The sequence below is a fragment of the Rhododendron vialii genome, chromosome 2a, assembly GCF_030253575.1.
Source record: "Rhododendron vialii isolate Sample 1 chromosome 2a, ASM3025357v1".
In the NCBI taxonomy this organism is placed as follows: domain Eukaryota; kingdom Viridiplantae; phylum Streptophyta; class Magnoliopsida; order Ericales; family Ericaceae; genus Rhododendron; species Rhododendron vialii.
The window spans coordinates 16,503,135-16,516,150 of NC_080558.1; the positions used below are offsets into that span (position 1 = coordinate 16,503,135).

The following is a 13,016-nucleotide window of genomic DNA, read 5'->3' on the forward strand; positions in this document are numbered from 1 at the left end:
CTACTCATCAAATCCCTAGACATGTTCACTCTAGTCCATTGAATGCCACTCTAAGTGAGGAACGAGTAATACTCACCAAAACACTTGGAATGATGCGTAAACAAACTCATAAGAGTCAAAGAAAAGCTTCGACATACGAGTTGAAGGATATAGGGAAGCAGCTGAAAGATACTGCAGCAGCTCAAATAAGCAGGTGAAAGCAGGTGAAACTTCTAGTCTCCTACCGGTAGGCAAGCAAGTCCTACCGGTAGAACTTGAAAACAGAAAGGCTAACATTCCGGTAAAACCTAGACCTACCGGTAGGTGAACAAGTCCTACCGGTAGAAACTCCAATTCACGTAACCTACCGGTAGGCAAGCAAGTCCTACCGGTAGAACTTGGGAACAGAAAGGCCAACGTTCAAATTTGTGCTTGACCTACCGGTAGGTAAGGAATCCCTACCGGTAGAAGTTCGATACGTTGAGCAGCTTTTGAGCTGCTGCTGTACGTTTGAGCTGGTTACGAAGGAATTTCTCAATCGTTCTACCGGTAGGTGAAGAGTTCCTACCGGTAGGGAATCGATTTTCTGGTAAAGTAACAACGTTCTACCGGTAGAAGGGACGGGCCTACCGGTAGGAAACCAGGAAAAACAGACAATTCTGACAGCAACTACGAATTTTCAATCCAAACTCAAACACAACATTACAAGCACGATTTATGCACTAAATCACTCATAAAACATATAAAGAGAGGTAGAATTCCCTACCTCAAGTCGGGAAGCGAAACCCACGCAATTTGAGTAAGCCCTAGCTTCCGGAACCTCAAAATCAGTTGAATACTCCTCTCCGAGCTAGACCCAACTGAATACACGCTCAAGACCACGTACGGAGGGTGGAATGGAGGTCAATCTTCATGAGTTTTGAGAGTGGAGGTTGATTGGAGTTGATTTTGAGTGGGAGTGGAGGAGAGCCGAGAGAGAGATATGTGAGAGTTAGAGAGAGAGCCGAGAGATAGAAATGAGAAAGAGGAAAGCATTCCTCTGGGAATAATAGAGGTGAGGGAAATAATCCCATGCCCTCACACCACACACTCACACATGCAACTCTCATCTATTTACCTTTATATCCTTCCACAAATACGCCATTCCATATATCCACACCGTTTATCTCGACAAGCCGTACAGTTATATAAAAAAAAAAATATATAGGCCTAAAATACGGGTCTCTACATTATGTCTGTGGCTTATTCATTTCAAACTAAAAGGAGACACACACACACACCCCACACTGCCACACTGTCCACACACACCACAATGCATGCAGGCAACATCCACTTCAGTTAAGTGAAGCTAAACAGACCATAAGGCATGCAGCATAACTTAGGGCCTTAGGCTCAGCATGTTAGTTAACAAAATACATCATAGCCAAAAACTAAAGCGGGGGCAATATCATGTTGCCATTTAAGGCCTTCATAAGTTGCCACAATATCCACTTCAGCCCACTTACTGAAATGAATAAGCCATACACAATGCTGAAATGAATAAGCCACAGACACAACCCCAACAGAAAAAATGAATAATAGATTCAAACCAAATGACAGCAGGTCCCCCTAATCACTGTCTATATCAGAATCTGCAAAATAGCCTCTGAATTCATCTTTAGCCGAGCGTTTTTGAATTCCAAGGCGTGCATCCTCCCAATCTTTCAAACATATGAAACAATCCAAAAAGTCTGGAGCAAGTCTGCTCCTCCTCTCATCCAACACTCTTTTACCTGCACTAAAAGCAGATTCGGATGCCACTGTAGACACAGGAGGGGTTAGTAGATCACGTGCCATGATTGAAAGAACAGGATATTTATCTTCATTTTTTTTTCCACCAAGCTAAGACATCAAAATCACGCTTGTCATTCACGTTAATAGATTCTAGGTCTAAATATTTCTCAAGTTCAATGCGTGAAGTTCCAGTGCTACTTCCTATTCCTAAATTTGAACTAACAAAATCCCAAAATTCATCATTGGTACTTGTAGAAGATGTTAAAGGAGCAGCAGTACATGAAGCATTAGAACGAAACTTAGATTCATATTTGGCATACATGATAGTCAGTAAATCATTCACATTAGCAGAAGAAGGTAAAGCGGTAATCCCCAAATTCGTACCAATCTCTCTTAAGAGCAAGCTAACACCTTGTAACTTCATCCTAGGGTCCATTACTGCAGCTAACATAAATATTGGTGGCATTTTCTCATAATATTTTCTGAATTTTCCTTCCATATCTATACAAGCATGTGCAAAATTTGGATGTTCCCTATGTTAACGAAAATTGACACTGATATTGAAAAGATGATGAAGCACAATACAAGAAGTAGGATAACGAACACCCGAACAAGTTACGGTAGCAGCATAAAACACTTTCAAAAATTTCATGAACTTAAAACCAATTTCCCAATCAGCTATAGTTAAAGGATTACCACGACACGGTCGATACTTCTGATTAACATAAGCAGATATTGCATCACTATATTTTTTACAAGACTTTAACATAAGGTAGGTCGAATTCCAACGATTTTGAACATCAGAGTTCATATTTTTTGGTTTAAGATTGTAAAGTGATGTGCACAATTTATCAAATTCTTGTTGCCTAGATGGGGAAGTAGCAATAAAAAGCACAGCATCTCTAATTTTTTTAATCTGTGGTGCTATATGTTTCAAACCGTCTTGCACAACTAAATTAATGACATGACATACACATCGCAAATGCAATAATTCACCAAAATAAGGAGTCATCAAATTTCTTATAAACAATGGAAGTGTAGCACTATTAGCACTATGGTTGTCAAAAGTAATGCTACAAACTCTATCAACAACTTCAAAATTCCTAAAAACACCCATAATACTTTCATAAATCTGTTCAGCATCATGAGGAAACTCCACTAAACGGAAAGCAATAATTTTTTTTTGCAAAGTCCAACTAGAGTCTATATAATGAGTAGTCACACAAATATAACCATGATTATTTATACCAGACCACATATCAGAAGTAAAACCTATAGCACCAACAGTTGCAAGTTCACTAATCAAATCTTTTTTAACTTCACTATAAGCTTTCTTCGTATCACTACGGGTTGAATTTCTAGAAACTTTAGCAAATGAAGGATTCAGACAATTTTTGACAAAATTTTCAAATCTAATATCATCACCAAAAGTAAATGGTTGTTCTGCTGCAGCTACATAAAGGGCCAGTCCATGTCTCATTTTTTCCTTTAAATAAACAAAATTACTACTATCAGATGCATCACCAATTTTATCAGCATGTTTACTTCTTAGATGTCTACCATGTGGCTCTACGCCATTATTACTTTTGCATTTATAATTTATGTCACAATAATGGCATACAGCCCTAGCTCCTATGTCAACACCATTTTCATTTTTGAAGTTTTCATTTATAGAGAAATCATTCCATACCCATGAGTGGCGTCGTGACCTTTTTGAACCACTAAGGCCTGAATTTGTAGCTGCATGAGTAGAATCTGTCGGAGTAGCAGTGGAACCTAGAGGGCTTGTTCCACTTGGACCACTTCCACCACCAACAATGTTTGAAGCAGCCTCCTCACCTATAGAACCCATACGCTGTGGTCCAATAGGGTTTCGGGGTAGTTCTTCAGAACCTAAGTGGGAGTCACGATCCTCCCCATTTCCAGCATCCATCTACAAAAAAACCAATATAACAGGGGTTATTGGGAAACACGAAAGCTCTAATTTTGTAACCCCAAATGCAATATTCAAGTAATGCAAAAATAAACTAATCCATTTCAAGTATGAAGTATCAACAGACAACAGTGCATATCTATAACAAAATCATCAGATCTGGTCAATTCTAGAATATACAAAATATCAACAGTGCATCTGTGCATGTGTGTACGAATATACGAAATTAGTGCAGGTGTGTCCCGTGTTCGTGTGTGTACAAAATCAGTTTCGACAAATTTGTCGAAAATATACTAATATACGAAATTACTTAAGTTAGTAACAAAAGTGAAAAACCCTAATTTCTTGTTACTAATTTCAGAAATTAGCAACAAAAACCCTAATTACGTAACCCTAATTTCAGAAATTAGTAACAAAAGAGAAAAGCCCTAATTTGTTGTTACTAATTTCAGAAATTAGAAACAAAAACCCTAATTTCGTAACAAAAGTGAAAAGCCCTAATTTCAGAAATTCGTAACAAAAGTGAAAAGCCCTAATTTCTTGTTACTAATTTCAGAAATTAGCAATAAAAGCCCTAATTTCGTAACCCTAATTTCAAAAATTAGTAACAATTAACAAGAGCCCTAATTTCATAACCCTAATTTCAGAAATTAGTAACAATTAACAAAAACCCTAATTTCAAAAACCAAGTTAAAACCCTATTTTCAGAAACTCTATTTACAGACTACAGTAGATAAGTGGAGACTGAAGAGGGAAGTGAGAGAGGTACCTGTGCAGCTGTGCTCAGAGAGATACGGTGACTGGAGTGAGTCGGTGAGCTCGGTACCTGAGCCTGAGGTGATGAGAGAGTCGGAGTGACAGACGTTGAGAGACTGATGGTCACCGTCGCACCGACTCACCCTTTGAGATTTGCGAGTTGTGTCGCCAGAAAGTCGAAAACGGAGAGAGAGAGAGAGAGAGCTGTCAGGTGACCGTGGTCCGTGAGCAGCGATACAGAGAGAGGAGCAGAGAGAGAGAGAGAGAGAGAGAGAGAGAGAGAGAGAGAGAGAGTGTGTGTGTGTGTGTGTGTATGTGAGTCTGAGTCTCTGAGAGAGTGAGAGACAGAGAGAGCCAGAGAGGTGAATCACTCGGTGAATGGATCCAAAGAAATAAGGAGGCGTGCGGCGTGCCAGAATCCGAACGTTGCTCTGCTCGTGAGACTGTGAGAGGACAGAGAGACGTTGAGAGTCTTGAGACTTGAGAGAGACAGAGAGACGTTGAGATGAGAACTTGAGAGTTGAGAGGAGTCTGAGAGAGTGAGAGATCGAAGAATGACTGAATGAGATGTCTGCTAGGGCAGCATCTCATTCCTTTTATATGATGTGTGTGATCATGTGCATACAATACACCATAATCCATATGCTCCAACATATCGAAAATTCTCGTAAAGTCCTGTAATGCATCACTCAAGGGCCGGTTGAGCTGTTTATTGAAAATTCGAACCGTCTACCTTTTATGTGAGAGTGACTATATCATTCATGCAAAAAATGAAGCAAATTGGCTATCGTTATATACTACATCGCACATGACAAAAAATTCCTATTAATGAATCTCTGTTCCGATGAAAGGGCTTCCAAAACCCGATAGACCCGAATTTTTGTGAGAGTGATTAAAACACCAATAACAATGAAATGAACGGTATGGATCGTCATACTTGTGTCGCAATCGTGTGGCTAGCGTACATTGGACTATAGCGGAATACATTGGTTTAGAACTAGATAAGTTAGATGTATAGATTTAAATGGTAGCTGCAGACTCATTATTTCAAATATTTGATCTAAACCGTTACGATTTAAGATCTTATCAAATTTATCATCCTCCCCAAAATAGGTGATAATCGGATATCGGAGACCATGTGATCAGAACACATTCGGTGCTTCCAACGACGTAAAAGTCCTATAATGCACCACTTTAGGGCCGCCCGAGTTGTTTTTTGAAAATCAGAACTGTTTACCTTTTATGTGGGACTATTTATATCATTTGTGCAAAAAATAAAGTAAATTGGTTATCGTTATATACTCGATCGCACATAAAAAAAATCCCCTATCAATAAATCTACGTCCCGATAAAAGGGTTTCAAAAACCCGATAGACCCGAAAATGTGCGAGAGCGATTAAAACACCAAAAACAACGAAATGAACGGTATGGATCGTCATACTTGTATTGCAATCATGTGGCTAGCGACCTAGCGGCCAGCATACAAGAGGCCGTTTTTTAAAAATAGAATTATATAATATTAATATAATTGTTTGGATAAGTTTTCTTTTTAATTTAATTTTTAACTTTTAATATGTAGTTCACAGGAAAAAAAAATACTTTTGACTATATAAAAGGATAATATTTACTTCGAACTCAACAAAATTTGATAAAAGTTGTTTAAAACAATTAATTCTCTTATTATTAAAAATAACATTCTTACAATTAAAGTTCATTAGTACAAAAAAAAAACACAATGTATGAGCGATACCGATACGTTTGATTCATTTTTTTTTCTAATGGTATAAATCATTTTAATAATTTATTTTAGTTAAATTATGAAGCTAAAAGTTTAATCTCTTAACCTCATATTAGACACATACTGACATACATTGATTTTTATTGTTAAAAATATAGAGCCTCATTTTTAAAATTCGCTTTATGCCTCGAAAATCTCAAGATCGGCCCTGCGTGCCCGTGCCCGTGTCGTGCCGTGCCGTGACTCGTGCTCCATCCCACTTCCGTGCACGTGTCGTGCCGTCCGGCCCGTCCCGTGCCAAGCCAACTTCCGTATCATGCCCGTGTCGTTTCCCCTCACTTCCGTGCCCGAACCGTGCCACGTGCCCATGCCGTGCCCTGTGTCTGGCTAGAACCGTGTCGTGCCGTGTCGTGACTCGTGCCCCATCCCACTTCTGGGCCGTGCCAGTGTCGTGCCTGTCTAAGACCGTGCCGTGTCGTGCCGTGCCGTGCCAAGTCAACTTTCCGTGCCCGTGCCGTGTCGCGTGCCCGTGCCGTGCTGTGCCAAGTCAACTTTCCGTGCCCGTGCCGTGTCGCGTGCTCGTGCCGTGCCGTGCCGTGCCAAGTCAACTTTCCGTGTCCGTGCCGTGTCGCGTGCCCGTGCCGTGCCGTGCCGTGCTGTGCTAGAACCGTGTCGTGCCATGTCGTGACTCGTGCCCCATCCCACTTCTGTGCCTGTGCCTGTGCCGTGCCCGTCTAAGACCGTGTCGTGCCGTGTCGTGCCAAGTCAACTTCCGTGCCGTGCCCGTGTCGTTGCTGCTCACTTCCGTGCCCGTGCCGTGCCGCGTGCCCACTAAGACCGTGCCGTTCCCGTGTCGTGCCAGGATTATTCCGTGCCCGTGCCCGTGCCGTGCCGCCTTCAAACGTGCCGTGCCGTGCCGTGCCCGTGCCGACCCGGCCCATATTACACCTCTAGGTCCTCTTATCATATGATCTACTGGAGTTGATAGATAAATTTTGAAACAATCAACAAGAATCAAGGTCCTCTTGTCATATGATCTACCAGACTAGTCAGATAAATTTTCAAAGGACGACAGAATCAACAAAAATCAAGGTCCTCTTGGGCGGAGCTAGAAATTTTGACTTGTGGGGTAAAAAATTAAGACTATGCGTAATTCACTTTTCCTATTCGCTAATCGAAAGAAATAATTAGATTAACAAGTAAATTAAAAAAGTAGATATATATACGTAGTTAATTGCAGCTTTGCTTTATAATTGACCCTAGGACATTTCATACTTCAAAAAATAATGTATGATAACCTCATTTGAATGCTGTAAAGAATATCCTCCTGTATGTACGCAACCAAAACATCATGCATACATTGATCACATATTCAATTGCGAAGCTTACTCTTTAAAATCTTCAGAGTAGAAAATGCTTTAATCACATTCTATACTCCCTCCGTCCCAAATTAATAGTCATTTTTGAGAGTTCGTACCACTTTTCAATTGATTATATCTTGTAATTTATACTATTTTATGTTATTTTGAAAATATTGTATTACCATAAAACTAATCGAAATCTATCAAACAAGATCTATATTGGATGTAAAATTTATTACCGATGTAAAAATATAACTAATATTTTATCTTGTTAAAATAGAAGGAGGAAACTATTAAATTGGGACGAATGAAGTACTTTATTACTTTATGAAACAAGCTTGCAAAAGCAATAAATTAATCACAATATTTTCCGAAAGACAAAGGAACATCACTTTTTTGAGGGATGTATTCAAGGGTTTTCATTAGTAGGGTGGACAAATTAGTAAATTTAACCCTTACGTTTGTAATTCCTTAATGAAATAGTACATATTTTGCTGGTTAAAAACAAATTGTAAAATTTTTGACACTCTATTAAATATAGATCAGACAAATATTTTCAAAAAGAAAATCCAGAGTACTGTTATTGAAACACTAATGAATAAATAATTGAAATATTTAAAAATATTTTTACAAGGGTTTACAAATTTGAGGGAGCATTTGGCTTGCTCTCTCTGATGTCATTTGATTTTGATTTGAATGCATGATTTCGCAGCAAAACAGGTATAGATGGGCTACTGTTTAAGTGAGATTCTAAGAGCAGTCACTTTGTGTATATTGTCAAATGTTAGGTCTATCTCCAATCCTCTCCTACTCATACCTTTAATGATTGAGGACTACATGGGTTCTGTTGTTGTTGTTGGAGTGACATTATCGATACTCAAAATTAAAGTTAGTCTTTTTTCATACTCCATGTGCAAATAAAAAATATCATTTACTATAATTTTTGTTATGTTATTTTAATTTTTTTCTAGAACCGACGACTATTAATATTGTAATGCATCTTTTCTATTTTTTTAGTATACATTTCGCTACTATTAGGGTAAAATCTTGATTTTGTCATTGTCCAAAGTGACCTGTGTGGGTCTGTCCCTGTCGCTATGCATACATGTACGTGTAATCTCTATCCCCTACTATAATAAAAACCCCAGAACCAAAGAATGAAACAAAACATATCAGCTTCTTGTCAAATCCCACTGGCATGGGGTCGCAAACGAATGAGCTCCACCAACCCATCCTACAACCCACCACCCCGCCGCCACCGTCCACCGGGGCCCACTCGTCGAGCACCGAACTAGAAAACATACTGTCAGACACCCAACTACCGTTCTCGACACGACTCCGTCTGGCCGGCAGGCTTGAGCTCAAGCTCCTCTTCCGCTTCGCTGGACCGGCGGTGATGATGTACCTGATTAACAACGCCATGTCCCTCGCAACACGCATTTTCGCCGGCCACCTCGGGAATCTCGAGCTAGCCGCCGCCTCCCTCGGCAACAGCGGCATCCAGTTGTTTGCCTATGGTCTCATGGTATGTACCTTATTCGTTTATATTTAGATATTTTTAGAGAAATGATTTTGCTACTCTTTTTTTTTTTGATAATGTCACTCCCCTGCAAGTGTATTTTTGCACCAAAAATATATTTGCAGGGAGTGACGTTAACAAAAAAATGAAGTGACAAAATTAGCAGCCTATTTTTAAAGGGTTAGGCCAATGGAAATGATTGCTTTTGAATTGCAAGGGGTTCAAGATTTATTTCCTCCCACGGTTTCATAGCGTGAAACCTTTATGGTGTTATTTAACTCTTTTGGGGTATGTCTTTACGGAGCTTTGCTATTGATTTAATTGGGATTTCCGCAAGTGAGCAAGTGATTGATACTCTAAGATTAGTCAAGATGCGTTATGCGCATAAGTTGGTCTGAACACGTGCTGATTTATAACAAAAAATATATAGAATGATTGCTATATATACATATTTTTTTTGATAGGCAAAATTTTTTTTATTAAAAACGGGGAGAGGGGAAAGGGGATTCCAACCAAAAGTTGGAAAAAAAACACCAAATGAGCCGAAGCCCAACCACCTGAGGTCTAACACGGGAGCCCTGAAAATAAACAAGCAAGCACAGCCTGAAACCCAAATATACATATCAGCCCATACAAAAACACTACTCCCCCCGTTCCGATTTGTTTGTCTAATCTCGGGTTTCCAACTTATTAAGAAAACCAAATCTAATCCATTGATTTGTAAGTTTAGATAATCTGATTCATTGATTTTAAAATTGGACAGTTAATTTGGAATATGTATAAATCAAAAAATAGATAAACAAATCAGGACGGATGAAGTATTTCAGCTGGTCTCCTTTAAAAGGTACCTAGAATAAAACCAAAAAATAGAATGATTGCTATATATACATTGCCCAAATAAAACCAAAACTACACTATTTCAGCTAGCTGGTCTCCTTTAAAAGGTACCTAGAATAATCATCATATTCTAGTTATGGATAGTATTCTAGTTATGGATAGTAGATACTGGGAAAAAAAATATGAAAGTGTCCAAAAAAACTGGAATGATCGAACGAATCGCATGAAAGTGTTCATAAAACTAAAATAAACAAATAATGATAATTCGTTCATTTCAGTTTCTTAGACACTTTAATGTTTCTTTTCTGTATGCTAAGATTTTTGTATTCTATTTCAACTGTGTACCCTTCGTAAATTCTCTTAAAAAAACCCGGAGACTTTAGCCCTCCTGCGAAAGTAAGGGGTGGGTGGCAGGAATGGAGTCTCAAATTAAACTGCTGAGCTCCACCAAGCCAACTTCCAATTCACCCAGCTGCCACCATGCCACCATCATGACACGTCGACACCACCACCACCGTCTATACCGCCACCTACCAATCAGGATCTGAACTAGAAAAGGTACTGTCGGACACCCAACTACCATTCTTCGAGCGGCTCCTGCTGCCTGCTGGCCAGGGGCTTGACCTGGCGCTCCTCTTCTTTTTTTTTGATTGGTTAACAGTTGAGATTAAAAAAGTAAAACACCATGATAATACATAGCACCTCTGATCCCATGACCTCATCACCTCAATCACTTAAGCCTTAGTTTTTTTTCTCGGCAAACGAAATTTTATAAAATTCAAAAGGGACATAACAAGAAGAACACAATAAGCACAAAGCGCTTACTTGTTCAAGGAAAAAGAAAAAGGAAAGGAGTATACACACGAGCATTCCACCTCGCCAGACCGGCAGTGTTATTATAATCCGTTATGATGTAGTACACTTGATTATAAGCATCCCCATAAGCTATTCTTAAATTTTTGTACTATCTTTTGTAATGTTCAAGGGTACTTTTTTGTTTTTTTTATTCACGTAAAATTACCATTTTATCCTTTTATTAGTTCATTTTTTTGCACATAAGGGACAACGTAGTAAATTTTCATGATTAAAAAAAAAAAGAAAAAAGAGTGCAGATGATATAAAGAAGAATGCGGATGCAAATTTCCATTGTTCAACGCTTTGTAATAACAGTATACACATTACCCAATAACCCACACTCTCTTTCTCTCTTGACATAAACAAGGGTACTTTTTCTTTTTCTTTTTTTTTAATTCACGTAAAATTACAATTTTGTCCTTTTATTAGTTCACTTTTTCACACAAGGGACAATGTAATAAGTTCACATGATTAAAAACAAAAAGAGGAGTGCGAATGATAAAAAAGATAGTGCGGAAATGATCAATTTTCATTGTCCAATGCTTTGTAACACTATACACACTACCCAATAACCCACACTTTCTTTTTCTCCCTCTTGACTTAAACAAATTATTGAGTGGTCTTGAGATAGTACCACGTGGTACTCCAACACTTTTTGCCACCACACATTTCCTACGAAATGTGGCGATGCACCAAGAACAGACTCGACCAAGTACATGATAAATTCTTCATCATAGATCAGGGCAAAACAAGACTCTAAATGGAGTGGGGTATCTCTCTTTCATCTGTCTAAGGGTGTGTTTTACTAAATAAAATAAGTATTGTACCATCAAATGAGAAATATGTACTTAAAAAATCAGAAACTTAACATAACGAGGCTTAAATCATTTAATTCTATCTAGTGGATTTTCTCTTTCATCTTTCGGACAAATATTCTTACTAGAAAGAATATTACTATGCATCACGCACTTTTAAAACCTTTATATTGGTTATCAAGCTATAATTTAAACAAATGGGAAATCAATATAGCATTACTCTTCCAAAAATTATTTCATATTCCTATCAAGGTGTACATATCATATCATATCCACCCACCCACTCGAAAAAAGGCTAAAACTCAAATTATGAAAAGGAAATAAAGGCATGATTTCCTTTTCCACACAATGTCCAAAAATCTTTTTCCCTGTTAACTAGATTTAGACTAAAGTTATAAAAAGTTATTCCTTTTCGCACAATCAAAAATATCTACGCTTGATTTTTTTTTTTTCCGACAATTATCTAGAGTTGCATATTCAAGGTTGCACAGCACCATCCCCGTTCAAAGGCGTATTGGCAATTGAACCAATGGATAACAAATATGGAACTTTTTTGGTGAAACAATTAGCAAAATTTGAATGCAAGGTCTAAGTGAGCATTGTGACAAAAGTATTTTAGCATTACGAAGATAAGCCTACTGATCAAATACTTTCAAGTCACGCTTGCATATATTATGATGCTAATGTTTCATGCAGATACAACTATAACTACGATAGAACATGCATGTGCTTAATCGATACACGTAAACATGGTCCATACTTGACAAAACTTTGTATCAAATTTTTGTTTTGACCATTCTTGGCTCCGCTGAATTAAAATCCTGGAGCCGCCCCTGAGTATGAAACATCTCGATGTCAAACTATTTAACTTGGTTTTTGTGTGACCATACGCAGCTTGGAATGGGGAGTGCGGTGGAGACACTCTGTGGTCAAGCCTATGGGGCGTACAAGTACGAAATGCTCGGGGTCTACCTCCAAAGAGCAACGATAGTCCTCACTCTAACCGGTATCCCGATGACGGTGATCTACCTCCTATCCAAAAAGATCCTCCTATTACTAGGGGAATCAAATGCTCTGGCATCGGAAGCGGCCATCTTTGTCTACGGCCTCATCCCGCAGATCTTCGCGTACGCCGTCAATTTTCCGATACAGAAATTTCTCCAGTCGCAGAGCATTGTGGCCCCAAGCGCATACATCTCCGCTTCTACTCTTGTCCTGCACTTGGTACTGTTCCAAACTTGATTTGTGAGTTCTTAAATATTTTTTGGGAGAATGCCTATCAGCTTATGGGTTGCATTTTTAGGTTTACAGCCGCTTATGTTGTCTTAAAGCTGAGAAATTTTTGGGTGCCGGTAAGGTACTACAAACGTCATACCTCGTCAGCAATCCGGACCGTCCAAATATGTTTTGGACAGTTTGGATTTTAGAGAGTGAAATAGAGGAGAGAATG

The 13,016-nt window shown here is 38.7% G+C and overlaps 1 protein-coding gene across 4 annotated transcripts in view; it reads left to right on the plus strand.

Moving 5' to 3' along the window:
- Positions 1–8,684: 8,684 nt before the first annotated feature.
- The window catches only part of LOC131310912 (protein DETOXIFICATION 40-like), an 84,580-nt gene continuing 80,248 nt past the window's right edge, over positions 8,685–13,016 (plus strand). For all 4 annotated transcript variants that reach the window (XM_058338188.1, XM_058338196.1, XM_058338181.1 and 1 more), the window contains exons 1-2: positions 8,685–9,065; positions 12,461–12,790. In XM_058338188.1, the coding sequence (XP_058194171.1) occupies positions 8,739–9,065; positions 12,461–12,790 (657 nt within the window). In that variant the 5' untranslated portion in view covers positions 8,685–8,738. The remainder of the gene's footprint in view (positions 9,066–12,460; positions 12,791–13,016) is intronic.